This window comes from Callithrix jacchus, chromosome 16, assembly GCF_049354715.1.
Source record: "Callithrix jacchus isolate 240 chromosome 16, calJac240_pri, whole genome shotgun sequence".
Classification (NCBI taxonomy): Eukaryota; Metazoa; Chordata; class Mammalia; order Primates; family Cebidae; genus Callithrix; species Callithrix jacchus.
Genome location: NC_133517.1, coordinates 80650722 through 80677452, shown reverse-complemented (window position 1 = coordinate 80677452; position 26731 = coordinate 80650722). Strand labels below are relative to the sequence as shown.

Below are 26731 nucleotides of genomic sequence, written 5' to 3'. Positions count from 1 at the left end.
TCAACAGCTGGGTGTGGTGGCTCACTCCTGTAATCCCAGTGCTTTGGGAGGCCTAGGCGGGCAGATCATGAGGTCAGGAGATGGAGACCAGCCTGGTCAACATGGTGAAACCTTGTCTCTACTAAAAATACAAAAACTAGCTGTGTGTGGTGGCATGGGCCTGTAGTCCCAGGTACTTGGGAGGCTGAGACAGGAGAATTGCTTGAACCCGGGAGGCGGAGGTTGCAGTGAGCCTAGATCTCACCACTGTACTCCAGCCTGGTAACAGAGGGAGACTGTCTAAAAAAAAAAGAGCAGGGGTAAAAAGGTATTTGAAAAAATAATGACTGAAAACACCCCAAATAGGGCAAAAGTCATAACCTACGAATTCAAGATGCTTAGCAAAGTCCAAAAGGGATACCCCCAAAGAAATTTATAACAAGACATATCAAAGTCAAACTTCTGAAAACCAAAAAAATCTTGAAGGCAGAAGAAAGAAATAACACCTTACTTACATAGGAAAAACAATTAGAATTAAAGTGAGTTTCTTATTAGAAACCACAGAGGTCAGAAGGAAATTGTACATTTTTCAACTGCTGAAAAAAAAATGTCTATTGAGAAGCAAATATCCAGCAAAAATATCCTCCAAGAATAAAAGGGAAATCAAGACATTCTCAGATGAAAAACCACTGCGAGTATGTGTCACCAGCACACCTCTTCTGAAAAAATGGCTAAAAGAAGTTATAAAGAAAGGAGACGACAAAAACAAGAAACAAACAAAACTTTGAACCATTTTTAAAGAAGAAAGAACTCAGTAAATTAAAACACGGAGAATTATAGTAGTCTTTCCCTCTCCTCTTGAGTTTTCTAAATTATTTTTTATGGTTAAAGCAAAAATCATGAGATTGTCCAGCATGGTTCTTAATGTCTGCAGAAGAAATATTTAAGGCAATTACATTTAAATAGACATGTTTAAGGGCCATATAGAGAGGTACAGTTTCTACACGTCACTCAAACTGGTAAAATGACAAACACTGAACTGTGACAAGTTATTTAAATGTAATGAAATCCCTAGAGAAACCACTAAAAAGCTTTACAAAGAGATACACTCAAAATAACATAAATAAATCAATATATTATTAAAAATGTTCAAGTAACCCACAAGAATGAAGAAAAAGAGAGAAATGAAAGCAGCAAGAATGAACTGAGAAAAACTTAAATGGCAATCTTAAGCCCAAATATATTAACAGTTATGCTAATATAAATGGGGGTTTTTTTGTTTGATTTTTGTTTTTGTTTTTGTTTTTTGTTTTCTGAGACGGAGTCTCACTTTGTTGCCCAGGCTGGAGTGTGATGGCTCAATCTCGGCTCACTGCAACCTCTGCCTCCCAAGTTCAAGTGATTCTCCTGCCTTAGCCTCCAGAGTAGTTAGGATTACAGGCGCCCACCACCATGCCTGGCTAATTTTTGTATTTTTAGTAGAGACGTGGTCTTGCCATATTGTCAAGGCTGCTTTAGAACTCCTGATCTCAGGTGATTTGTCTGCCTCAGCCTCCCAAAGTGGTGGGATTACAGGCATGAGCCACCATGCCCGGCCAATATAAATGCTTTAAATATACCAATTAAAGGAAAACAATTGGATGAATGGATAAATGGATAAAAACATGATCTATCCATAGGCTGTCCATAAGAAACTCACTTCAAACATAGTAATATAAGTATAATGAAAATAAAATGATGAAAAAATATATCATGTAACCAGTAATCAAAAGAAAGCAGGAGCAGCTATATTAATATCAGATAAGGAAATATTCAGAGAAAATAAAATAATCAGAGACAGAGGAGACATCACATAATGATAAAATGGTCAATCACGATGTACACACCAGAGTTCTAAATGTGTATGCCCCAACAGAAATCAGAACTTACGTGAAGAAAAAACTCATATTACTGAAAGGAAAAATGGGCAAATCTATAATTATGGATAGAGATGTTAACTCCCTCTCTCAACAATGGATAGAGCAACTAGAGAGAAAATCATCAAAGATATAAGGAACTCAGCAATACCATCAACCAACAGGATCAAATCAGCATTTATGGAATACTCCAAGTATGAAATATACACAGTTTTCAAGTGTCCATAGAATATAAAGGTCATATCCTGAACCATAAACAAACTTCAGCAAGTTTAAACCTCAACAAATTAAACGATTTCTGAATTGAATTATTCATAGTATGTTCTCAAGTCACAATAGATTTAAACAAGGAATTAAAATATACAGGATAACAAAATTTTCTCAATATTTGGAAACTGAGCAACATACCTCTAATAATCCACAGATCAAAGAGGAAATTTTGTGAGTATGTTTTAAAATTTAAAACATACACACAAATTAAACTAGATTAATATAAAAATACAAAATCTTAAAATGTATGGGGCACAGATACATCAGTGCTGAGAAGGAAGTTTATAGCTAACTGCCTACATTAGAAAGAGGAAATGTGTCATCTAAGCTTTCTCTTTAAGATCCTAGACAAATAAGAACAAAATAAAACTGAAGTATGCATGAGAAAGTAAATAACAGATTATGAGAAACTGAATATACTTAATCATCCAAAGATGGTAGGTCACAACCGTTAAGTTGTCTTTCTGCCCTCCCATAAGGAAGTTCAATATTGTGGGTGTTGATTTCATTATGGATATTTATTTATTATATAAAATAAATTTGCTATTTATTATATAAAATAAAATTGCTATTCCCAACAAGATGCTCATCATTCTCTCTGTCACAGAAACTAATGTTTTTAGCATACTTCTGTAATTGCTGGAAATATTTCTAATTTAGTTACAGGCAAAAAGAGAAAGGCTGATGAGGGCCTTCCAAACTAAGCTGTGGGCCCTGCCCATGTGTGATTACTGCATGGGGACAGGAAGCAGAGGATAGCCTGTCACACTTGAGTGAGCAAACACAAAATAAACAGTCTAACTAGTTCTGCTTTTGTGGCATAATAACTCTACCCACTAGAAAAACACAACCCAGTGAAAGTCAGGCTGTGACCATTCCATATTATAGAACCAGCCAGTATTGGAGCTACTTTCCCTCACTTGGCTAAAACACTTAAACCTCTTTCAATGCAGTAAAATGAGAGTCAGGACGCCAAAGATGAGCCCCTAAATATTGTTAAACATCATTTTATAATGATAAAGAATGTTAATTTACAACAAAGTGTGTATATTTGGGGGTTCATCTGGCTCATTCTATGTTTGGATGAGCCAAAAGATTGTGTGTGTGTGTGTGTGTGTGTGTGACACACACACACACACACACACGAGATGGTGTCTTACTGTGTTGCCCAGGCTGGAGTGCAGTTGCACAATATCTGCTCACAGCAGCCTCAGCTCCCCCGGCACGGCTCAGATGATCTTCCACCTCAGCCTCCCAAGCATCTGGGACTACAGGCATAGAGCACCACACTTGGATAATTTTTGTACTTTTTGTAGAGAAGCAGTTCCACAATGTTGCTCAGGCTGGCCTCAAACTCCTGGGCACAAGTGAACCTCCTGCCTGGTCTCCCAAAGTGCTGGGATTACAGGTGTGAGCCACCACGACCAGCCTGCCAATTTAAATTATTTTAAACAAGAAGGAAATATATGCTATCATAGATCTATATGTCTGGAGAAGGGCATACTCCAAGTGAAGCCCTTCCATTACTTTATAACTTTCTGCACTCTGTCTCCTGCCATGTTTGGGTTCTGACCACAGACTGGCTACCACCACAATCTCAAGCTCTCAGTAGCAATTGAAACAATACACTTTTTTGTTTGTTTATTTCAGGAAAACCTCTCCCCCAACCATAGAGAAAAGGTCTTTCTCATTAGACTCACCGAGATCAATTTAAATTATAGGGCTCCTTTTGCGTACACATGTGAAATGAGACCATGGGAGGTTATACTTTGAAGAGCTAAGTAATTTGTTCAGTGTTTTGAAAGAGACAATAGAGAGTATAAAGTTGGAGCCAATAAAAAGAAAATAATATTCATTTACACATAAGACTCAGCATGTGGACATATTCTATATGTTTTCTCAAATAATAATATTTTTTAAAATGACATTGGACTTTTTATCCCAGTATTTTGATTTATGACTTACCAACTAATATTTAATCAAAGTAATCTTGCAGTAAAAAAAAAAATTAAAGAAGATTCTAAAAGTGGCTTTCATTTTGTATAATATCATGTAATTAATACATTATATTGGTGTAATTCAATTATAAATACTAGACTTTGAAATAATATTCTACTGGATTATTGAAAGCATGTTTAATTTCTTCCCTCCAGGACTTCAGTTTCTGCTGGGAGTTCTCCTGCTGCTTAAAAATATATACAAAACCATGAGTGAAAGAGTTGTCTTCAACATTTTGTTAAATATAAATAAATAGCGTTTTTTAGAAAATCCTGTTAAAGTTGTAATCTGACATAATTTCCAATCTTTAAACTTATTTAAGTAACAGTAATACTATTTGCTTACCTAGAGTAATTTTATAAGGATCCATTAATCTTCTAAAGTGCTATGATAGATTAAAATGAAAGAACCATGTAGTGTGAACTTCTCTAGCAGTTTCAATAATATAATTAAATTTCAAATGGCAGTTTGCTTTGCATCACAGTAAAACACATTTGCCATTGCAACTACTTCTTAACTTTTTGCTCTGCTCTACCAGTTTTTATTTTCACCATTTAAATTAATGCCATTAAACATTTTGTAGTAAAGTGCCAATGGAGAGCACTATTTAAGTCTGTTAGAGATGGGCTGGGCACAGTGGCTCACACCTGTAAACCCAGCACTTTGGGAGGCCAAGGGGGACAGATCACTTGAGGTCAGGAGTTCAAGACCAGCCTAGCCAACATGGTGAAAATCCGTCTCTACTAAAAATACAAAAATTAGCCGGGTTTGGTGCTGGGCATCTGTAATCCCAGCTACTAAGGAAGCTGAGGCAGGAGAATCACTTGAACCCAGGTGGCAGAGGTTGCAGTGAGCTGACACTGCATCACTGTACTCCGTCCAGCCTGGGTAACAGAGTGAGACTCTGCCTCAAAAAAAAAAAAATATATATACACATACATAAATCTGTTAGAGAAATAATAAATTCAATTTACCTAATATGGCAGTATTTCTTCCAAGTATGATTTCATCCAAATAAATTATTCCAGAAAGTAAACTTGCTAGTCTAATTTTATAGTGATCTAACAACAGTCGTCTGATAACTAATAATGGGCACTTCCTGTTTACTGTTTAGTTTAGAAATATCCTTGAGAAATAGAAATCTCTTGAAATCTTTATCTAAGAGACAGCTTCTCCTTTGTCATTTAACCTGAAAAAAGAGCTCACTGGTATTGGCAGGACCAATATACAGAAATCCTGCTTGCTTTCGTTAATTGACAACAGGGTGACACTAACATTTCCTTGATGTTCCTTACCCAAGCAGCTGGGGCTCTTCATATTTAACTAATTTTTCTCAACAGGAGATATATCCCACTGACATACCAAATTCAAATCAAATTGTTTATACTTGCAAGAGAAACAAATGTCAAGACAGTTTCTATAGTATGTAAAGAAAGATTTGGTTTATTTAACTTTGAAGACTCTCTACCTTTTAGAGAAAATGTATAAACTAGTATATTGAGCCTGTTCAAAGAAAGGGCAATTGTATTGACTAACACCAACCAACATCAAGGTTTCATCAAATGCATCTGTCCATATAAAATTATCTAATTCCGGCGAGTAGTTTTAACTTCCTCTAACAGTTAGCATTGAGTTTGGCTATATATAAAAGAAGCTTATAATAATATTTTTTAAAACCAAGATAGAAGTTTGTTTTTCTTCTCATGTAAAAGAAGTCCAGAAGTAGAAAGTCTGCCTTTGAAAAGACAGTTTCATAGTTGCAAGTGATCCAAGCTCCTGTATTTGCTTTGCCAGTGTGAAGCAAACGACCTCCATTCTCAAAATTACCTCATGGTCTAAAATAGGTTGCTGGAGTTGCATCTATCACATCCAAATTCCAGGGAGTAGGAAGGAAGGGAATATAAAACAAAAAAGTACCCACTGGCAAGCTAAGTTGATTTCCTTTAAGGAGCCTTCCCAGAATTCTATGCAACACTTATATTTACATATCCTTGGCTAGAACTTAGTCCTATGGTTATGACTAACTGCACAGAATGCTGGGGAATGGGCCAGGTGCTATGGCTCATTCTTGTAATCCCAGCACTTTGGGAGGCTAAGGCAGGCGGATCACTTGAAGTCAGGAGATCGAGGCTAGCTTGAGCAGCCTGGCCAGCATGATAAAACCCCAACTCTACTTCAAAATACAAAACTTAGCTGGGATTAGGCACATGTTTGTAATCCCAGCTTCTTGGAAGGCTGAGGCAGGAGAATCACTTGAACCCAGGAGGCAGAAGTTGCAGTGAGCCGAGATTGTGCCACTGCACTCTACCCTGGGCGACAGAGCGAGACTCCGTCTCAAAAAGGAAAAAGTAAAAAGAATTCTGGGGGATGGATTTACTTTTCTGGGCATACTATAGTCTGGAATAAAATTGGAAGTCTATTTTTACAAAGAAGAGAAGAGATACTGGGTGAAAATTCATAGTCTGTGTCATATCTATTATGTTATATTTGGTGATTTTTGGGAAATGTCATGCAGCCATTAAAAATAATGAATGAGAACTCTGCGAGTTGATTTTGGGTAGATGTGTGTAGGAATTTCTACAGGGTTGTTAGGTGAGAAAAGCAAACTTTTTTACAGTTTTCACATAATAGGCAACTCTACATAAATATTAAATTGTATATATATCCGTATGATATATCAGTATGTGAATATGGAAACATTGCAGAGAGATACATAATAGATCATCAAGGTGTTATCTGGGTAAGGGAAGAAAAAATGTTCTTTGTATTGTTCTACTTGTTATAAGAGACGTGTTATTTTTGTAATTTGAAATAACGATTTTTTTTGTTTTATTTTAAAGATTATTCTAAAAAATGTGACAGCCTCCAGAGCTGACCTTTGTAACACCTTCTGACATACATGAAATTTCACAGTAAGGCATTCCATGATGGAGCCTATCCTAGGGATCTTAGCAAAGAACCTCCTAGGACCTCAATATGAAGTGGTTTACCTAAGTTGTCTTAAAATATTTATTTAGCTAAATTATTTATTTAGACACTATGTTAGCTACATAATGTTAGGAAGAAATTGTATTTTTTTTGAGCTAATGAATGTTAACAAATGTTTATAAATATTTAGATATGAATATAAGGCAGAATAATACCACAATAGATGTTAGCTAAATTGTCTAACATTTATGAAATTAAAATTATACTAACATTGGTGAAATTTAACAAAGTAACCTTTATGAATTATATTTAATGTTTACCTCTTTAATTCCATTTAGGCCATGAATCTTTCATGAGAAAGTCCTATTTGGGAATTAGTCACACGTTTCAAAAATAAATCATTCTCCTGTCAACTTGGCTTCATCAAAATTTCATGAAGGAAAAAAACTTCAAAATCATGTACAACAGCATAACATTATAAAACTATATTTGATCCAGACATAATAAAATGAAGAGTATAAAAAATAAAGAAAAATAAATTAATCACCTACTTACTCCAACTGAATGTGGATTTCTATTTGGAATGGAAAATGTCCAGTGGACTGACCTGAGAAAAAAGCTAAAAACTAGCAATGCTATTATGAATTGTTGTTCCTTCAGTATAAGGTCAAAAAATTTTCAATGACTATTAAATGTTTTAATAATGACATAATTTTCAAAATAAAATTTCAGATTTAAATTTGTATCCAAATTGTTCTTTCAATAATGACAATATGTGCCTTCTCCTTGGTTGTGGCTAGATATTATTTTCCATTACAGATAATTTGGCATCTAGACAAAAGTGTATTGAGTGGGCCAATTAATAAAAATATCCTATTGGATAAACGATGCTTTATTGCAAAAAAGGTCCTTCGGGAACACTAATGAGCATAATAATGGCTTGTGGTGATTGCAATAAATGTCACTTCTTCTCTGAATAGTACCCCTCTGCCTTATTACTTATTCTGAATCAGAAATGGGCATTTTAAACAAGCACACTGTTTTTTTCTGCATATCCTAGGACCATGTTTTAAGAAACACTGCTGTAATAGAAAACTTTATTATTTTTTCTTTTTTTTTTTAAATTTCATAGAGATGGGATCTCCCTATATTGCCCAGGCCAGTCTGAAACTCCTGGGCTCAAGTGATCCTCCTGCCTTGGGCTCCCAAATTGCTGGGATTACAGGCATGAGCCACCACGCCCAGCCGAAAACTCTGTTTTAAACTTGATAATCACCATTATAAACCATCTTCATGTTTTCATAATAAAGATAGGGTGCAAACTGGCACTGTCATATATAGAGAGCTTGAAAAAAAAATTGTACCGTAGTTTCGTAAATTAAAAACAAAAAACAAAAAACAAAGGACTAGTGCTGTACCACATTTTTCTTAGTACTGAAAAGTGGCCAAGGAGCTGGTAGATAAATCTGTCAGGCTGTTTAAGAAAAAAATGTTTTAACTGTTTTGCAAGACTCGGTGGTATCATTCCTCCGCCTGTGGTGGGAGCATAGTTGGAGTAGTGAGTTGGCATACAGGGAAAAAAAGAGGATTCAAATTGAAAAATACTGAGCAATTACACTAAAAGACCATGAATCCAGCCCTATAAAAGTTTTCATGGCTTCCAATTCCTAAATTTATTTTAAGTTTAAATGAAAGCAGCCATCTAAGTGATGTGCTGGGACTCAGGTCATGGCGAACATTATAGTTCTTAGTTCCAATTTCATAAACCTATATATTGAAATAAACCCCAAATGCAAACAATGCATTCAATCACGTTGTAAATCATTTTCTGTACTGGTTCTTTCAATCTTTAGCCAAAACTAGATCTGGGACAGATTCCAGGCCAAAACAAAAATGCAAAATTCCATACTCCCCATTCTTTGATTATTTTGCCTTTAAGTGGATACTTGACAGTTAGCCACTGGGGAACTTGAAATTTTCTGATTCATTCTCCTCATTAATCAAATTGACCAAGTAATTTCTAAACCTTCAGTCAGCTTTGTGCCTTTCTGTTACTGGCCCAGTATGTGGTCTTCCTATGTCAGAGATTATGGACATAAAGAGTCCTTTAAACTCATCTAGACCTGTAATCAGTTTGACAGTGAGGAAGTTGAACCCAGCTTTCTTGGGGAGTTGCCCAAGATCAAATGGCTTGGGTTTGTGGCAGAACCAGGACTCAAGGTTAGGAATTCTGACTCTCGGCAAACGAAGCTCTTGAGAGTTCTTCCAAAACATTCTGTGCGAATGATTTAGGATAGTCTTAGGGCAGGAGGAAATGCAAAATGGTGGCACCCTTTGCCCTGACACATGGCTCCTGAGTTATGTTTGTTTCTATAATGGTGTAGCAAGAATATTTGAACTTAAGGCACGAAAAGTGGGTTCCAGACAGTAACAAACTATGTGCCCTTAGTGAACGTGCTTAACTTTATGGGAAAGCAGCCAGTACAAACCTCCCCACTCATAGCTATCCAATGTATCATTTCGTTCTTTCACTTGGGAATTATAAACATTAAAGGGAATAATGTAAGGTAAATCACTTAGGACAGTGTCTGGAACATATTAAGGTTCAATATTATCACTGATTACTACTATACTGCCAGTCTTTCAGAGAAGCTCTGAAATGTAGTTAACATGCTAAACATATTCCGTAATTTTCTTTTACCCTGGCCCAGACTGCGCATGTGCGCCCCCAAGCGGAACAGCGCACGCCAGCGTTTGTTCCGCCCTAAGGGACCGCCCCTTTAAGCACGGGCACCTTGGTGGAAGTTCGCGCACGTCTCGTCATGACGTAACTAGTGAGCGGGCCCGGAAGTCAGAGGCGTTTGCTTCCGGGAGCAAAGGCACTTCATTTCCGGGTGAAGCTGGCACTGAGTTGGGAGCGCGTGAGGTGTTTGCTGATGCTTCCTGGTCCAGTGGCTTCGGTCCGGGTAAGCCAGGCATGAAGATCACGAGGCAGAAACACGCTAAGAAGCATCTTGGCTTCTTCCGCAACAATTTCGGAGTCCGCGAGCCATACCAGATCTTGCTGGATGGCACCTTCTGTCAGGCGGCGCTGCGGGGCCGTATCCAGCTGCGGGAGCAGCTGCCGCGCTACCTCATGGGGGAGACGCAGCTGTGCACCACCAGGTGGGTCCGGCGGGGCCGGGGAGGAGGCAGGTGGAGTCTGGTGGGTGTTGTAGAGGCGAGGCCACGGCTCACAGATCCTTCACTGGGAGCTCAGGTGGTGCAAAACTCCCCGCCCACGTGGAGTTGACAGTTAAGTGGAAAAGTGAAGGTGGTCAGGCAAATACCTATATTAGAGGCAGCTTGGACAATGCGCTGCGAATATCACGTGTCGTTAGCCTGGCGAATGAGAGCACATTCTAGCAGAGAGATCTGGCTTCGAATCTTAATCCCATTCCTACCAGCTCTGTGATTTCGGTCAAGTTATTTAACCTCTCTGAGCCTCGGATTCCTCATTTATAAACCAGAGATCATAACTGCTTATAAGATTGCTGTAAGGTAAACGAGTATAGTGTACTAGAGCATTTTTCGGTATCCAAAGCGTACCCTTCTTCAAATGGTTGCTGTCATTTGCATAGCTTTTCTTAGTTTAAACCAAAACTCCTCTAGCCTCACAGGGAATCTGTGAGTTATCATCTTTGATTTCCAGGGCAAAAAGTCAGTACTCCAGAATAAGGAATCTGTTCAAGGATATTTGTTTATTCAACTCACTGTGTTAAGTACCCCCTATATGCCAAACACGGCTCCCTCATGGCCAGCAAAATGCACAAGTTGGTCTGCAGTGAATGTGTTTTCACTCTAGGTCTGATGTTTCCCCACGTCATTGAAATGTGGGAACACTTAGGATGGAAGCTTGTGGAGATGGCGAGGTGGGAGGAGAGAATTACTTGAGCTCATTCACTTGTTTAATTCTGAGGGGAAGATCTATTTTGAATGACAGAAAAGAATGACACCCCTTGTTGTGGAGACCTCCTCAAAACGGAATGGAATTATGAAATGCCTAGGAAAGAGGCTGCAGCACAGAATATATTTGGAAATGAAACTAGGAAGAAGGCAAGTTGAGGTTAGACCATGAAGAACTATTAAGAAGTTTAGTATTTTCATTGTAGAATGTGTACTTTTAAAAAACAAAAAAGGAAAATTAAAATGTCTCATACTACTACTCACGAATAATCACTGTTAACATGTGCAGTGTCATCCATTCAGTCCTTTATACACACTCACACGCAAGCACAGAAACGGACTTTTAAGCCAAACAAGGTGGCTCACACTTGTAATCCCGGTACTCAGGAGGCTCAGACAGGAGGGTCGCCTAAATCTAGGAGTTTGAGGTGAGCCTGAGCAACACAGGAAAACCCGCATCTCTAACAACAACTGTAGTAAAGTTGGGCTTTTTCTGTGTGTACTGTGTTAATGGTTTCCTTTTCTCACGTAACACTATTTAATGAACAGCTTTCCGTATTTGTTCAGAATTTCTCAAGCAGTGTTTCAGCTGGGTTACAGATACCCCCAATTTTGATCCCCTTTGTCTTTAGGGCTGTCTAACAAATCCTTCAATATTCTTTGAATGTTGGTTGACTGAATTTTGGTTGCTTTTGGCTATAAGCAGTTTGTCCATATATTCCTATGTGCCATAGAATACAAGAGTATTTTATGTACATTTTAAATATAGTGTTATGATATTAAGAAGGCTGAGAAGTGCCACATAAAATTATATTCTACAGCAATTTCTCTAACAAACTTATTTTAACTCTGGAATTTTTCAGACAACTCAAAAGTGGAATAATAAAATTAAACCTCTATCCAGCTTTTGCAGTTATCAAGGTGGCCAATCTTGTTGAATCTCTCACCTCTCCTTACTGATGGGTTACTTTGGAGCACATTATTCTATCAGTTCTTTGGCATGTATCTTAAAAAGATGAAGTCTTTTAAAAATCAGAATTCAAACTAAATACATATATTACATTTGATTTACATGTCTCTGAAGTTTAAAAAAATTTTTTTTCCACTTTATTGCCCAGGCTGGAATGCAGTGGCACGATCTCAGATCACTGCAACCTCTGCCTCAGGGGTTCAAGTGATTCTCCTGCCTCAGCCTCCCAAGTAGTTGGGATTACAGATATGTGACACCACGCCCTGCTAATATTTGTATTTTTTAGTAGAGACAGGTTTCACCATGTTGGCCAGGCTGGTCTTGAACTCCCAACCTCAGGCGATCCACCCACCTTAGCCCCCCCGAAAGTGCTGGGATTATTAAAAATTTTAACAGTTTCCCCTCCCTTTAAAATTTGCTACTTATGTTTTTAAGAAAGCAGGTAATTCATTTTTTAGTGGAATGTATTTATTGGCCACTAGTAGTTAGATCTCCAGAGTTTACTCATATTCAGGTTTGAACTTATATGTGGAGTTAATTGATGAAGTAGAACAGCAGAATGTTATCAGGCCTGGTTTTTATTTTAGAAAAGATAACTTCAGTGATGTGAAGGGTGTATTGGTTAAACGAGAGCAAAGGCAGCCAAACCTGTTATGCAGTTGTTCCATCAAGAAGTAAGGGGAGCCTAAACCTGGGAGAGGAAAGGCAGAAGCCCAAGGGTTTTCCAAAGAAACGTTACTGAAATAGATAGGTCCAACAGCTGATGGCATAGGCCTATGGGTGAAGAAGGGCAGGAAGTCAAATATGATTTCTGATTTCTATCTAGGGCGACTGGGAGAATAATTTCAAAGAGATAGCAAGTTCTGGAGGATGTATTTAGATGCAAGAAAGTAGTTTCACCTTAGGGTGAATTTGAAGAGTCGGTGGCAGGACATCCACAGGAAATATTCAGTAAGTAGCTGGCAGTACTCAAAACAGAGGTCAAGTTTAATGACTAAAAAAAGCAAAATCTTCCTAAAACAGAAAGATGGTAAAGGAGAGGAGGCAAGAAAGTATCTGGCAAAGGCTGGCTAGGGTAGAGGAACTCTTATGACTAAATTTTTTTTTAAAAAACAACTTGATGGCCGGGAGCGGTGGCTCACGCCTGTAATCCCAGCACTTTGGGAGGCCGAAGCAGGTGGATCATGAAGTCAAGAGATCGAGACCATCCTGGTCAACCTGGTGAAACCCTGTCTTTACTAAAAATACAAAAAATTAGCTGGGCATGGTGGCGTATGCCTGTAATCCCAGCTACTCAGGAGGCTGAGGCAGGAGAATTGCCTGAACCCAGGAGGGGAGGTTGCGGTGAGCCAAGATCGCGCCATTGTACTCCAGCCTGGGTAACAAGAGCGAAACTCCGACTCAAAAAAAAAAAAAAAAAAAAAACTTGACGATGTGAGAAGTTTTACTATTCTGAATTGAAAATATTTTGAATATGTACCAGTTTGTACTTGAAGCAGAAGCTTATGCTATGGTTGGGGCAAGGGATCTGTTGTCAAGCTACAAGTCTTAATACCACTTACTAGTTACTTGACCTATGGCATGTTACCTGAAATCTCAAAATGGGACGCTCTAAAATAAGGATAATTTCTAGGTAAGCGACCTAACTTCATAGGGTTATTTTGAGATTAAGCAAGAATTTATGTAAAGAGCAATTTGCATGCTACATGGAACATAGTAAGTGCTCAGTAATTTTTAACTGTTGTTCCTTCTATTTGGTAAATGCATTTTTCAAGTCATCTTTAAAGTAAAGGGTTACCAGATGACAAATTCAGATTGCAACAGCATAGTTTTATTTTAAGGAAAAAATTGATTATTGTTTTTTACACTTTATGTAAACAACAACCAAAATGTATCTACTATAATTTTTCTTTTCAGATGTGTGTTAAAAGAGTTAGAAACATTGGGAAAGGACTTATATGGGGCAAGACTGATTGCACAAAAATGCCAAGTTCGAAATTGTCCTCATTTCAAGAATGCAGTGAGTGGATCAGAATGTCTGCTTTCCATGGTTGAAGAGGGAAATCCTCATCATTATTTTGTGGCAACACAGGTGATTACTACCTTTAAAACCACAGGCAATTTTAACCATTTCTGTTTGTACTTCATTTGGAGCTATTTCTAATCAGAAAAATTAGAATGATTAGACTTTTAAAAATACAGGCTTCTAAGTTAATTTACAGCGAGTAAAAGCAATTGTCATATAAGAAATTGAGGAAAACTTTAAGCATGCTGATATGCTTTTTAGTAGTGGAAGGTTGGGTTTTTTTTTTTCATGATTATTTTGTTTTGCTTTGTTTGTTTGTTTCTTGAGACTTGAGACGAGGGTCTCACTATGTTGCCTTGCTCTGTCGCCCAGGCTGTTGTGCAGTAGTGCAATCTCAGCTCACTGCAACCTCTACCTCCCGGGTTCAATCAGTTCTCTGCCTCAGCCTCCTGAGTAGCTGGGGTTACAGGTGTCTGCCGCCACGCCTGGCTAATTTTTGTATTTTTAGTAGAGATGGGGTTTCACTATCTTAGCCAGGCTGGTTTTGAATTCCTGACCTCGTGATCCACCTACCTTGGCCTCCCAAAATGCTGGGATTACAGGCCTGAGTCACTGTGCCCGGCTGTTGCAGGGTTCTTGAAGGAAAGACAAGTAAAGCAAAGTTCTTATATTCTGTTAATGTTTTTTTAGGTTCCTATATTTCATACTGTTTCTCAGTGTCATGGTTCATACTGCTTAAGACTGTACCAACAGTATGAAATGTTTCAGGCTTTTAAAGAAAAACATTACCATCTTCTTGAAGGCAGGAAGAGAGACTTTTAGAGTTGATATTAGTTAAATTCACATACATACTGATTTGATTATCAGAATTATAAAATTATACAGATGCAGAGCTGAATTTAGAATCTGAGTATTCTAAATTCTACCTAATTTCTAATTACTACCTAATTAGTAATTCTAATTACTACCTAATTTCCTTTAACCTCTTCAAGCATTCTTAACCATTTCCAAAGACTATCTTAGAGTAGAAACAGGAGACACCCACCTAACACATTTACCTTTGCGTTAGTTTGTAATCTGTGGCCCTAGAGTATCGATAAATCCAATTCACACAGCTGCTACTAACACTATGCTCAATTTTTGTTTTTCTTCCTTTATCATAAAATATAACCCCATTACTCAAATGAATAAGTGAGGCTTACTCATTTGAAAAATAAAATCTGTGATCGCTTTTATTTTTAATACAGTTCTTAAAAACCTATTTAAAGTACCTTAATTGACATTTGAACTAAATAATTCTATTTTTCTTTTAAATAGGATCAGAATTTGTCTGTGAAAGTAAAGAAGCAGCCTGGAGTTCCTCTGATGTTTATTATTCAGAACACTATGGTTTTGGACAAACCTTCTCCCAAAACAGTTGCCTTTGTAAAAGCAGAGGAGTCAGGTCAGCTTGTCTCAGTGCATGAGAAAGAAAGTATCAAACATCTCAAAGAGGAACAGGGTTTAGTAAAAAACCCTGAACAGAGAAAAAGAAAAAAGCGCAAGAAAATAAGTGGTCCCAATCCTCTTAGCTGTTTGAAGAAAAAGAAAAAGGCACCGGATACACAATCATCTGCTTCTGAAAAGAAAAGAAAAAGAAAAAGAATTCGGAACAGATCTACCTCAAAAGTACTTTCTGAGAAGCAGAGTGCAGAAGGAGAATGAATCCTTTAGATACTTTTAAGGACATTCAAATGTGAAAATGAATTTTTTAAAACTAGAAGTATTTATAGGAAGAGACCAAATTTGTTTTTATAAATGAATCCATATTCTTTAGCTAAAATTAATTGTAGAATTAAAACAGTGACCAGCCTAGCCAGCATGGGCGGACGGTGCACACTTGTACTTCCGGCTACTTGGGAGGCTGAGACACGAGAATTGCTTGAACCTGTGAGGCGGAGGTTGCCGTGAGCCGAGATCGCATCACTGCACTCCAGCCTGGGTGACAGAGTGAGACCCTGTCTCGGAATAAATAAAATAACATACATACATACAGTGAATGGGTTTAGGTGTGATGGTGTTCACTTTACTTACTAAATGGTTTTGGGAGGTTGTTTTTCCGGGTAATACTTTTGCGTCTCTGATCCCATTCCCACCGTCAAACATTATATGCAAATTGTTAAAAAAAAGTCATGTAGGCTGGGTGTAGTTCCTTACGCCTGTAATCCAAGCACTTTGGATGCCAAGGCAGGCGGATCACCTGAGGTCGGGAGTTCAAGACCAGCCTGACCAACATGGTGAAATTCAGTCTTTTAAAAAAAAGTCATGTAGTTCTAAAAGTCTTGTGACAAGAAAGAGTCAGTCTCTCACACTGACAGAAGAAACTTCCTCTTTCAGTTCTTCTAGTGGTTGAAGAATTTATGTTTCTATCAAATAATTGATACATCAGTTATTTATTGACATTCTTCTAGAAAGAATGGAGTTTTTCCCATTTATACTGCATCATTTGTCTAATATATGAATATTTCACTCTTTGTATGTCAGAAACTCAGTATTTTCATTACTATGATGGGTTTTTTTTTTTTTTTTGCTTTTTTGAGTTCCATTTGTCCAATAAGGATGATTATTTTCTTTTAGATGTAAGTCTTAACTTCAGCAAAAATTCAAAAATAATATTCTTTTTAAGATTGACTGTGAATGTTATTAAAAAGTGTCTAAATTAGTCTGAGGGTCAATGAGGGTCAATTCCATTGCAGAATGAATAATCATACCTGTCAGTTACCCCTGCAATTGTTTTAGTCATTTATCAGGTCAAAATAAAAATGTTTTTGTACTACAAGATGGAAGTATACAATTATTGGAAAAGTGAAATCTTATCAGTAGTTCCTGACTGGCAACTTCTGGCGCCACCCTAGAGCAGTGATTCTCAGTCTAACATTAGGTTATCATGATGAGATAGGAGTAAGTTCTTAGTAGTTAAATGATATTTCTTGAATGTGAGACAATTCAAATTTATTCCCATAGAAATGTCATTCTCAGATGAATTCAGAGAGGGTTCTTTGGTTGAAATTGGAATTATAGCTTTACACCACAAAGACGATTTAATCTGGCAAGCCAAGGTAGTGTTTGTATTGGAATTTCATGATTCTCTTAAATTCTTGACAGTAGAAACATTTTTAATAAGGAAGGCCAAAATACTGGAAAAGAAGTGGATATTGTGAGGAAAGTTCACATTGTCAATAGTAATAAGAGTTAGGGCCACCTAATAAAGTGTAGACAAAGTGATAAAGCAGATAAAAAACACTGATGATACTAATTTCAGTATGCTAAAATACAGTAATTTTAGGTATTACTCAATCTATTTCTCCTTATTCAGTGCTATCTGATTGCCTGTTAATAGTGTCTGAACTGGAGAGCTGGTAAAATCCACTATTTTTATGAAGTAGTAATTATAAAAGTACTAAAAATTACAATGTATTAGAAAGTATGTTTAATATTTTGGCTGGGTGTGGTGGCTTACGCCTGTAATCCCAGCACTTTGGGAAGCTGAGTCGGATGGATCACGAGGTCAAGAGATTGAGACCATCCTGGCCAACATGGTGAAACCCCATCTCTACTAAAAATACGAAAATTAGCTGGGTGTGGTGGCACATGCCTGTAGTTCCAGTTACTTGGGAATCGCTTGAACCCAGGAGGTGGAGGTTGCAGTGAGCCAAGATCACACTACTGCACTCCAGCCTGGTGACAGAGTGAGACATCGTTTCAAAAAAATAAAAAGTATGTTTAGTATCTGAATACTGATTAGTCATTGATATATTTTGCCAGTAAAATTTAAAGATATTTTAACAAAAGTCTGATATCCTTGTACTTCAGTTTTTTTGTGTGTGAATACTATCCCTATACCACTACCCCTAAAATCCTCGTAATTGTTTGCTTTATTTTTTAATACAACCTGGGGAGACGAACCATGGGAGTATGCACATACGATCATAATTCATCTTGTGGTTTGGGAAAAGAAAATGTTAACCTCTGCTTTAGAGGGTAGCTACTAGCTTTGTTGGGGATAAAAGTGTAATACGTGCATTTTTGAACTCTGGAAGTTTACCAATCTGAAAAATGGTGTTTCTGAATACCACTATCTTTTATGAACACTTAAAAATAAGTGTTTGCAGATACGTATGGGCATGATAGTGTATTCCTTACATTTGCATAGTCCTACAGCCGCTTGCATAGCCCTGCAAGTATGTAAATTAAAACTAAGTCACGTTAGAACAGCTTTGAAACGAGTTTCAAAGGTAAAAAGATTTCATGTTTCTGCATCTGGGTAAATGAAGATGTCTGTAATTTGACAGGTTTAATTACTAGTTTTTAATAGAGTGAATAGTTTGAATACTTTAAAATGTTTTTAAAAATGTTTGCTTACTATAACTTTATATGACATTATTCCCAATTAGTTTTATATCTTCAAGATATGTGTATGTATATATATACACATATGTGTATATACATATTCTATATAAGGATATATTCCATATAAAAATATATTCTATACAAGAATATAGAATGTATAGCATACAAATTTGTACTAAGAGTAGGATGTGTCAATACATGCTTGTTGAATGAATGAAAATGAAGGCCAAGTGTGGTGGCTCATGCCTGTAATCCAAATATTTTGGTAGGCCAAGGTGGTAGGATTGCTTGAGCCCAGAAATTTGAGAACAGCCTGGGCAACAGAGAGATCCTATCTCCACAAATAATTGAAAAATTGCCAGGAGTGGTAGCATGTCTGTGGTCCTAACTACTTGGGAAGGTGCTTGTTAACTGTATGAAAGTTTAAATATGTATAGAAGGGTGTGTATGATGCAGTGTAGGCAAAGGGGTGGATTGTGCCAGTTCCAAACTCACTCGCTTTTCTATACTCTACATTGTGATGCTGGAAGTGGAACTCTGCGATGTATAATTTTCCAGTGACACTATTTTTTGTTGGGTTCTGCCAATAATGGACTCTAAAGGGCAGGACATGGAAGGTTGGTGGGGGAGGAAAGATTCACTCCCTCCTGTTGCTTACTGCTTGTGGCTTTTGTGAATATCATTTCTTCCCTTCTAGCAGCAGCAATTTCTCCTCAAAGTAGCGTTCAGATCAAGTTTGCAACATTTGCAGAACCTGCTGTATTGCTTCAACCCACCTCCCTCCCACCACAGAACCAAACCCCAGCATTAGTTGACTGAAGCCCACTGTTCTGAGATTTGTCTGGGTACTTGGCCCTGCCACTAAGCTGAGAGACACCGTGGATTAAAGCCTACTTTCTCAGAGGTTTCAGCTCCATAGGGATCCTTTCTCAAGCTTTTAACTTTTACGAATTCTAACCTTTTCCTTTTGCCCGCCTTGACTTAGGAACAGAAACTGCTTCCTGCAGTCGCTACCTCCAGAAGCCTTAGAGTTCTCTTTTCAGCTATTGAGTTATCTGATTAATAACTTCATGCCTAATTAATATGTGTTTATATTAAGTTTTCTCTGTTTACATTACTGGTGTGTTTTTTCTCTTGAGTAGACCCTGATGGACTACAAGAATTTTGTTTGGCCAGGCCTGCTTCTTATGTCCATTCCGGAACTAGAGGAAGGGATTACCTTTACCTAAATTTTATAGACTGAGACTGAATAGCTTACTAAAAGAAAAAAATAAAGTCCTATTACCAAGAAAGGCAAGGAGGTATCAGGAAAAAAATTATATCATCTCTAAGCACTAAGTTTATCTTTAAACTTGGGAAGGTGAAAAGACAAGCTCCAGAATGGAAGAAAAGTTTTGCAAATAACACATTTGATTAAAAAACTTGTGTCTAGAATATAGAAAAACTACAAGTCAATAATGTAAAACACTCCACATTATATCAACATAAAAATTTAAAAACAACTAAATTAAAAATTGGGCATATTCAAAAATGGGCATAGGATATGAATAGACATTTCGCCAAAGGAATACGCAAATGGCTAATAAGGAGATGAAAAGATTTGCAACATTACTAGCCATCAGGGAAATGCAAATAAAACCACTATGAGATGCCATTTCATACCTAGTAGCATGGTTATAATCAAATAGAAAATAACTGTCAGAGAGGATGTGGAGAAACGGAAATCCTCGTATATGGCTGGTGGGAATGTAAAATGGTAAAACCGGTTTGGAAAACAGTCAGGCAGGTTTTCAAGTGGTTAAATATAAAATTACCATATTAACCAGCAATTTTACCCCTAGACATATATCCAAGAAAAATGAAAACATACATGAAAATTCACAACTGCTTTATTGATGATACTCCAAAATGTAAACAACCAAAATATCCATCAACTGATGAGTGGATAAACAAAAGGTGGTACAATGTCATATTATTCAGCGGTAAAAAGACATGCTATCCACTACAAGATGAATGGACCTCAAAAATATGCTGAAAGAAACCAGTCATGTAGGATCATCTATTGTATGATTCCATTTATACGAAATGTCCAGAATAGGTATACATATAGGGACAGAGAGTAGATTAGAGGATTCCTAGGGCTAGAGGAGATGGGGGTGAAGAGGGACTATAGGGTTTTTTTTGGGAGAGTAGTGAAAAAACCGTAAAGTCAAGTGTTGTGATTGATGTCCAACAATGTGAATGTATTAACGGCCATTGAATGGGTACACTTTAAATGAGTGAATTTGTGTATTATGTAAATTATATCTTAATAAAGCTGTTTAAAAAGTGGTGTACACACAATAGGCATACAATACATTCTTATTCATGAGTCAGGTAACCAAGTGGATTGGACAAAATATACCTCTGCACTTTTTTTTTTTTTCGAGACTGAGTTTTGTTCTTGTTGCCCAGGCTGGAGTGCAATGGCACGATCTTGGCTCATGGCAACCTCTGTCTCCTGGATTCAAGCAATTCTCCTGCCTCAGCCTCCTGAGTAGCTGGGATTACAGGCATGTGCCACCACACCTGGCTAATTTTGTATTTTTAGTAGAGACAGGGTTTCTCCATGTTGGTCAGGAGAACTCTTGACCTCAGATGATCTGCCTGCCTCGGCCTCCCAAACTGTTGGGATTACAGGTGTGAGCCACTGTGCCTGGCCACCTCTGCACTTTAGATGTGTTTAGTGGGAGGTAAGAAAAAATATATAAATATACAATTGTGTCCAGCTTCCTTAAAGTGGGGGGAAGCAAAATTTACTGATGAGCTATTTGGGTGCTAATATTTCATTTATTTTTACTCCTATGAATTAATCTCAAGTGGGTCTCTGCCAGCTTGCTAATGCTCACTGTCCACTACCTCATGCAGTGAGAAAGATGCCATCTGTTCTCTTCAGTTGCCAAAATGTTACAGATTACACACAGGTACTAAATGCTGAAAAGATAAATCTTCCAGACACTCGTCATTTTGCCCAACTATTTTACAATGATATTTTGTTCAACTTTATATGAAAATGATAATCCCCATGTGATGAGATCTCCAAAACTGAATTAAGAAACATAAATCTTTTATGTGCTGAGCAACATGAACGTGTAGCAGTTTATCTGTCTGAAGTAATAGCATTCATACTGGGACTTACTTTTCTACATTCAGAGGGAGCAGGGAATGAAAGGAATGTCATTGAAGTTTAGAAGATACACCTTTCTTATAAGCATGTGCTCTCCACATCCGAGGCCCCTGAGAATGGTGGTAAAGCCAGATAGCTAGTCAGGGAGGCAGAAGCCCTAATTTGACAGCTCTGGGTTTTTCTCTCTCATCATCATTCCCTGAAACAATACATTTTGACACCTAGAGCTGTCACTAGGATTTTCTTTGGTTAAATTTCAAAGACATTGTTATATTCCACTCTTGTTTTCCAGTAGTGCTTGATGTCATTTCTGGCACCTAATAAATGTTGAATAAATCAGTCAATGAGTAAATGAACAAATTGAGTATAGAAGTCTATTATTATCACCTGTTTCATAGAGTGTCCAGCCTTCCTACCTCATGACTGTCAGTATCACAGATATGTTCTCACTCTTTCTTTTATGTATGACAAAACAGGAGCTATGTAACTTTGCTTGTCAATACAGCACAGATATTGTTCAAAACTTTATGCCTGGAGAACTTGCACATTTGGAAAGAATCAGCAATTAGAGAAAAGAATCTTACATTGTGGTCAAAAGGAAGAAATAGAAATCTGTTGGTTGGCAAATATGTATCTTAACTGAAATATTACTGACTTTACTTACCTCTAAAAATTATTTTCTGCTTTTCTCATAACCATATATATATATATACATTTTTTTGAGATACAACTCAGGCTGGAGTGCAGTGGCATCATCTCAGCTCACTGCAACCTCAACCTCCCAGGCTCAAGCGATCCTTCACCTCAGCCTCCAGAGTAACTGGGACTAACGGACTCCAGGTGCACGCCACTACACCCAGCTAATTTTTGTATTTTTTATAGAGACAGGGTTTTGTATATTGCCCAGGCTAGTCTGTAACTTCTAAGCTCAAGCAATTCATCCTCCTCAGCCTCCCAAAATGCTGGGATTACAGGTGTGAACCACTGCACCCAGCCCTCATCACTCTATTTTATGGATTATTTTGATTGGGAGTACTCTGAATGTGTGTGAGTGTGTATGTGTGTGTGTGTGTGTGTACACACTGTTGCACATAAAACACCTATTATTTTTTAGAACAAGTGTGATTAATAGTGCAAGACTGCCTACTGTCCCTTACCTGCTAGCACTCATGAAGCTGTTTCCCAGAGATCATTGCGAATTTCAAGAGGACAGCGACAAACTTTTTCACTTCTATCTCTGTCAATCAAAAAAAGCTGATGGTAAGAGAGCGATCATCCGATCAGTGTCTGACTTGGTGTCCTCCGTACTGTGTCATTATCCTTTTTACTGACATCCACTCTGCTCTGGTTTCCTGGGAAGACGCCTAGCCATCCTTCATTATTTCTCACTGCAATGAGAAAGTACTGTAATCTTTCTGGAAATAGTGGCCTATCACGATGCACCTGATCCCTACCATGCTCTGGCTACACACATCCAGGACCTTCTTAAAAAAAGAAATCTGGAAAAAAAAAAAAAGGATGTCAGAAATAGGTATATTTACAATCTGTGTGAGACGAAGCAGAATGCTGTGAGACAGTGATTCTCAGCTTTTACTGTGCACCAGAATAATGGGGAACAGTAATAAAACTAATAGATATTCAACTCCAGCCTGAGATAATTCGATTACTTTAGTCACAGATGGGTGCCGGCATTTGTGTAATGTAAATGTCCTCCAGGTGTTTCCAATATGTAGGTTGGGTGAGAGGAAAGAACTTGAATTTGAGAGTCAGATAATTCCAGGTTCAATCAACTTGAGCCTCTCATTCTCAGTTTTCCAACAGGTAAAGTAGGGTTGATAGGGGTTGTAAAAAATTATAGTGTCTGGTACCTAATACGTGTTCAGTAAATAGTTTTCAGGTTAAAATGGAATACTATGCAGTCATTAAAACTTTTATATTATTATTTCATAAGGCCATTTAATGATCTAAGAATTTAAATGTTTTATTCCCCTCTCCATATTCTGTCTCCGATCTCCCACCTCAGTCAACTTCTGCACGGACATACGTGGGCCCAGCTTCCTTCCTAAAGACATTGTGATTCAGAGCAGCGTTTCTCAACCCTTGGCTGCAAACTTGTCTCTAGAAGGTCTTTAAAAAAAAAAATTAGGCCGGGAGCTGTGGCTCAAGCCTGTAATCCCAGCACTTTGGGAGGCCGAGGCGGGTGGATCACAAGGTCAACAGATCGAGACCATCCTGGTCAACATGGTGAAACCCCGTCTCTACTAAAAATACAAAAAATTAGCTGGGCATGGTGGCGCGTGCCTGTGATCCCAGCTACTCAGGAGGCTGAGGCAGGAGAATTGCCTGAACCCAGGAGGCGGAGGTTGCGGTGAGCCGAGATCGCGCCATTGCACTCCAGCCTGGGTAACAAGAGCGAAACTCCGTCTCAAAAAAAAAAAAAATTAAATGATAATCTCTGAATTAAATGAGAAGCCTGGACTTCTGAACGTCTTTTTCATTAAGGAATATAAAAGTAGCTGTTAACCACTGCTCACCAGTATTAACAATAAACTCGACAATATACAGTTGGATAACATTTCTGATTACTACAAAATTGTTTTTCCTGGCTTTTGCTGAACCAGGAAAGCAAATAACTGAAAAGATTGAGCCTACATGTAAGGAATGAGTTGAGGTAAAGAAAAAACATGCAGGTCAATAGGTTAGATTACAAAAGGTTATTCACACATTTATGGCGGCGCGTCCTAAACCGCCAACATCTCTGGCCATCTGGTTAGGTTTCTATGAGCCAAGTCTTAGATATTCCATCAATCATTACATTTTAGTTAATGTAGCAACAGGGATTTCAACATTTTGTTAAGGAATAGCCTGCTAGGGAAATTTTAAAATGTTCGTTTAACTTAGTTTTGTTTAGCTGATTAAAACACGTTCGAATTTGTGTAGTTTTCTCATCTGGATGGGGAAACATCCTGTGATGGCAGTGATAAAATTTTTCCTTTTAGGAATTTTGCAAACAAACCACTGCATTTATAGATATAGATACTTTAAAGTTATCCAATTCAAATTGTCTTATTAATTAGAATCACTCATTTCACTTGAAATATATATGGCTTCAGGAAAATTTTCAATTTAACTTGAAATGATTATCTCTTCTTTTGCTCGGGATAATGACATCTCAGAAACATGGGTTTACCTGTGATTTTTTTGTTTTGGTGAATGTTTAAAAATAAAAAAATTTACACATGCATTTTATGTATGCGCGCGCGCACACACACACACACACACACAAACATATAAAAACCTAGAATGGTCCTTAGATTTATGAGAACACAAGTTTTGACGGAGTAATGACTATGGATATTTCCCCCAACATTTAGAAAAGGTATTCTTTAATGCAGAGGAAATAATACACCATGGTATCAATGTTTTCTGATAAAGGAAGCAGCTACAGAAAGCTTTTATTTATTTGTTCAAAGTAACCACTGCTATGGATGTAAAAAAAAAAAACCCAACAACTCTTCTAACACTACTTTCAAAATGAACATATCAAAGTTTTGATTTTCAGTAGAAAATGAAATGCTTTTAAAAAAATCCTATATCCATTCCCCCTAAAAATATTATACAACTCTGATAAAACTCAGCAGGGAAAACAGCAGGGGAAAGTGATAATGGTTTAAATTGATAAATAAAAACTTCTTTTTTTTTTTTTTGAGATGGAGTTTCACTCTTGTTGCCCAGGCTGGCGTGCAGTGGTGCAATCTTGGCTCACTGCAACCTCCACCTCCTGGGTTCAAGCGGTTTTCCTGCCTCAGACTCCCTAATAGCTGTGATTACAGGCATGCGCCACCACGCCTGGCTAATTTTGTATTGTTAGAAGAGACAGTGTTTCTCCATGTTGGTCAGTCTTGTCTCAAACTCTCGACCTCAGGTAATCCTCCCACTTCAGCCTCCCAAAGTGCTGAGATTACAGATGTGAGCCAACCGCGCCCGGCAAAACTTTTATTTTTAAAAAATTAAGAAAATAGTGAAGTCAGTTATTTAATCAAAGATTCATATATAGCATGGCATTAAATCTAGCTTCAAAGAAGTAATTATTTTACATCCTGTATTTTCGCATCTACACATTGTGAAGCAGATCATCCTGTGTGCAAAAATGCCTCTCTCTCAGCATCACCTGTTACTGATTCAGACAGGTCACACTCCACTGGTGGTGAAACACTAGAATAAACTGTTTTTGGAATGCAGAATGACATATCCTGAAATCATGGAAATGACGGGAAAATTCTGTAAGAGTAACTCTTCTGTTCCAGTAAACATAGATAATCATGCCCTCACAGCCTCAGCATGCAGTTCTTTGCTTTCATTACCACCTAGGCTTTTTAAATTGGAGAACCAGAGACTTCCCCGAAGGAGGACAGGTGATGGGAAATAGAGCCACCCGGAAGGTGGCGACAAGGGCTTAAAGGATGGGCTGAGCGGGAGAGGTTTCTACAAAGAAACTGATTCTTGGAGTGGGACTGCTTCAGCTTGTAGGCAATGGAGAGCCGTCATGGAAAGTACAATGATATTTGCATTTTGAATAAGTCACGCCGGTCACTCTGAGAAGTATGTAAGGAAGTGTGAACTCAGGTGGGAGAAGACGGTGGAGGTATGCCATTTAGAAGACTGTTGCAATAGTCCGGGTGAGAGATGAAGATGTTCTGAAATGACAAGCCGTAGCCACAGATGGTGTGTTTGGCTGTTCTTACCTTGCTATGAACAGTGGTATCTAAATACCAGTGTCAGGTATTTCTTCATAGCAAGGTTTAAGAAAAGAGGTTTAATTGGCTCGTGGTTCTGCAGGCTGTACAGGAAGGATGGGGTATTTGCTTCTGGGGAGGCTGCAGGAAGCTTTTACTTCTGGCAGAAAGTGAAGTGGGAACAGGTGCATCACATTGCACAGCAGAAACAAGCGGAGAGTGGGAGGGGCCACGCACTTTCAAACAACGAGATATCGAGATTCACTAACATGCAAGGACAGCAACAAGCCATGAGGGATCCACCCCCGCGATCCAATCACTTCTCACCATGCTCCACCTCCAACATTTGGAATTACAATTCGACATGAGATTTGGGTGGGACAAGCGGCCAAGGCTATAGTGAGCTAT

At 37.9% G+C, this 26731-nt stretch overlaps 1 protein-coding gene across 1 annotated transcript; it reads left to right on the top strand.

Moving 5' to 3' along the window:
* Positions 1–9977: 9977 nt before the first annotated feature.
* On the top strand, positions 9978–17862 carry UTP23 (UTP23 small subunit processome component). The gene is made up of 3 exons (XM_002759278.7): positions 9978–10256; positions 13924–14098; positions 15350–17862. The coding sequence occupies exons 1-3, from the start codon at positions 10069–10071 to the stop codon at positions 15734–15736; spliced, it is 750 nt and encodes a 249-aa protein (XP_002759324.1). The 5' UTR covers positions 9978–10068; the 3' UTR covers positions 15737–17862.
* Positions 17863–26731: the final 8869 nt, after the last annotated feature.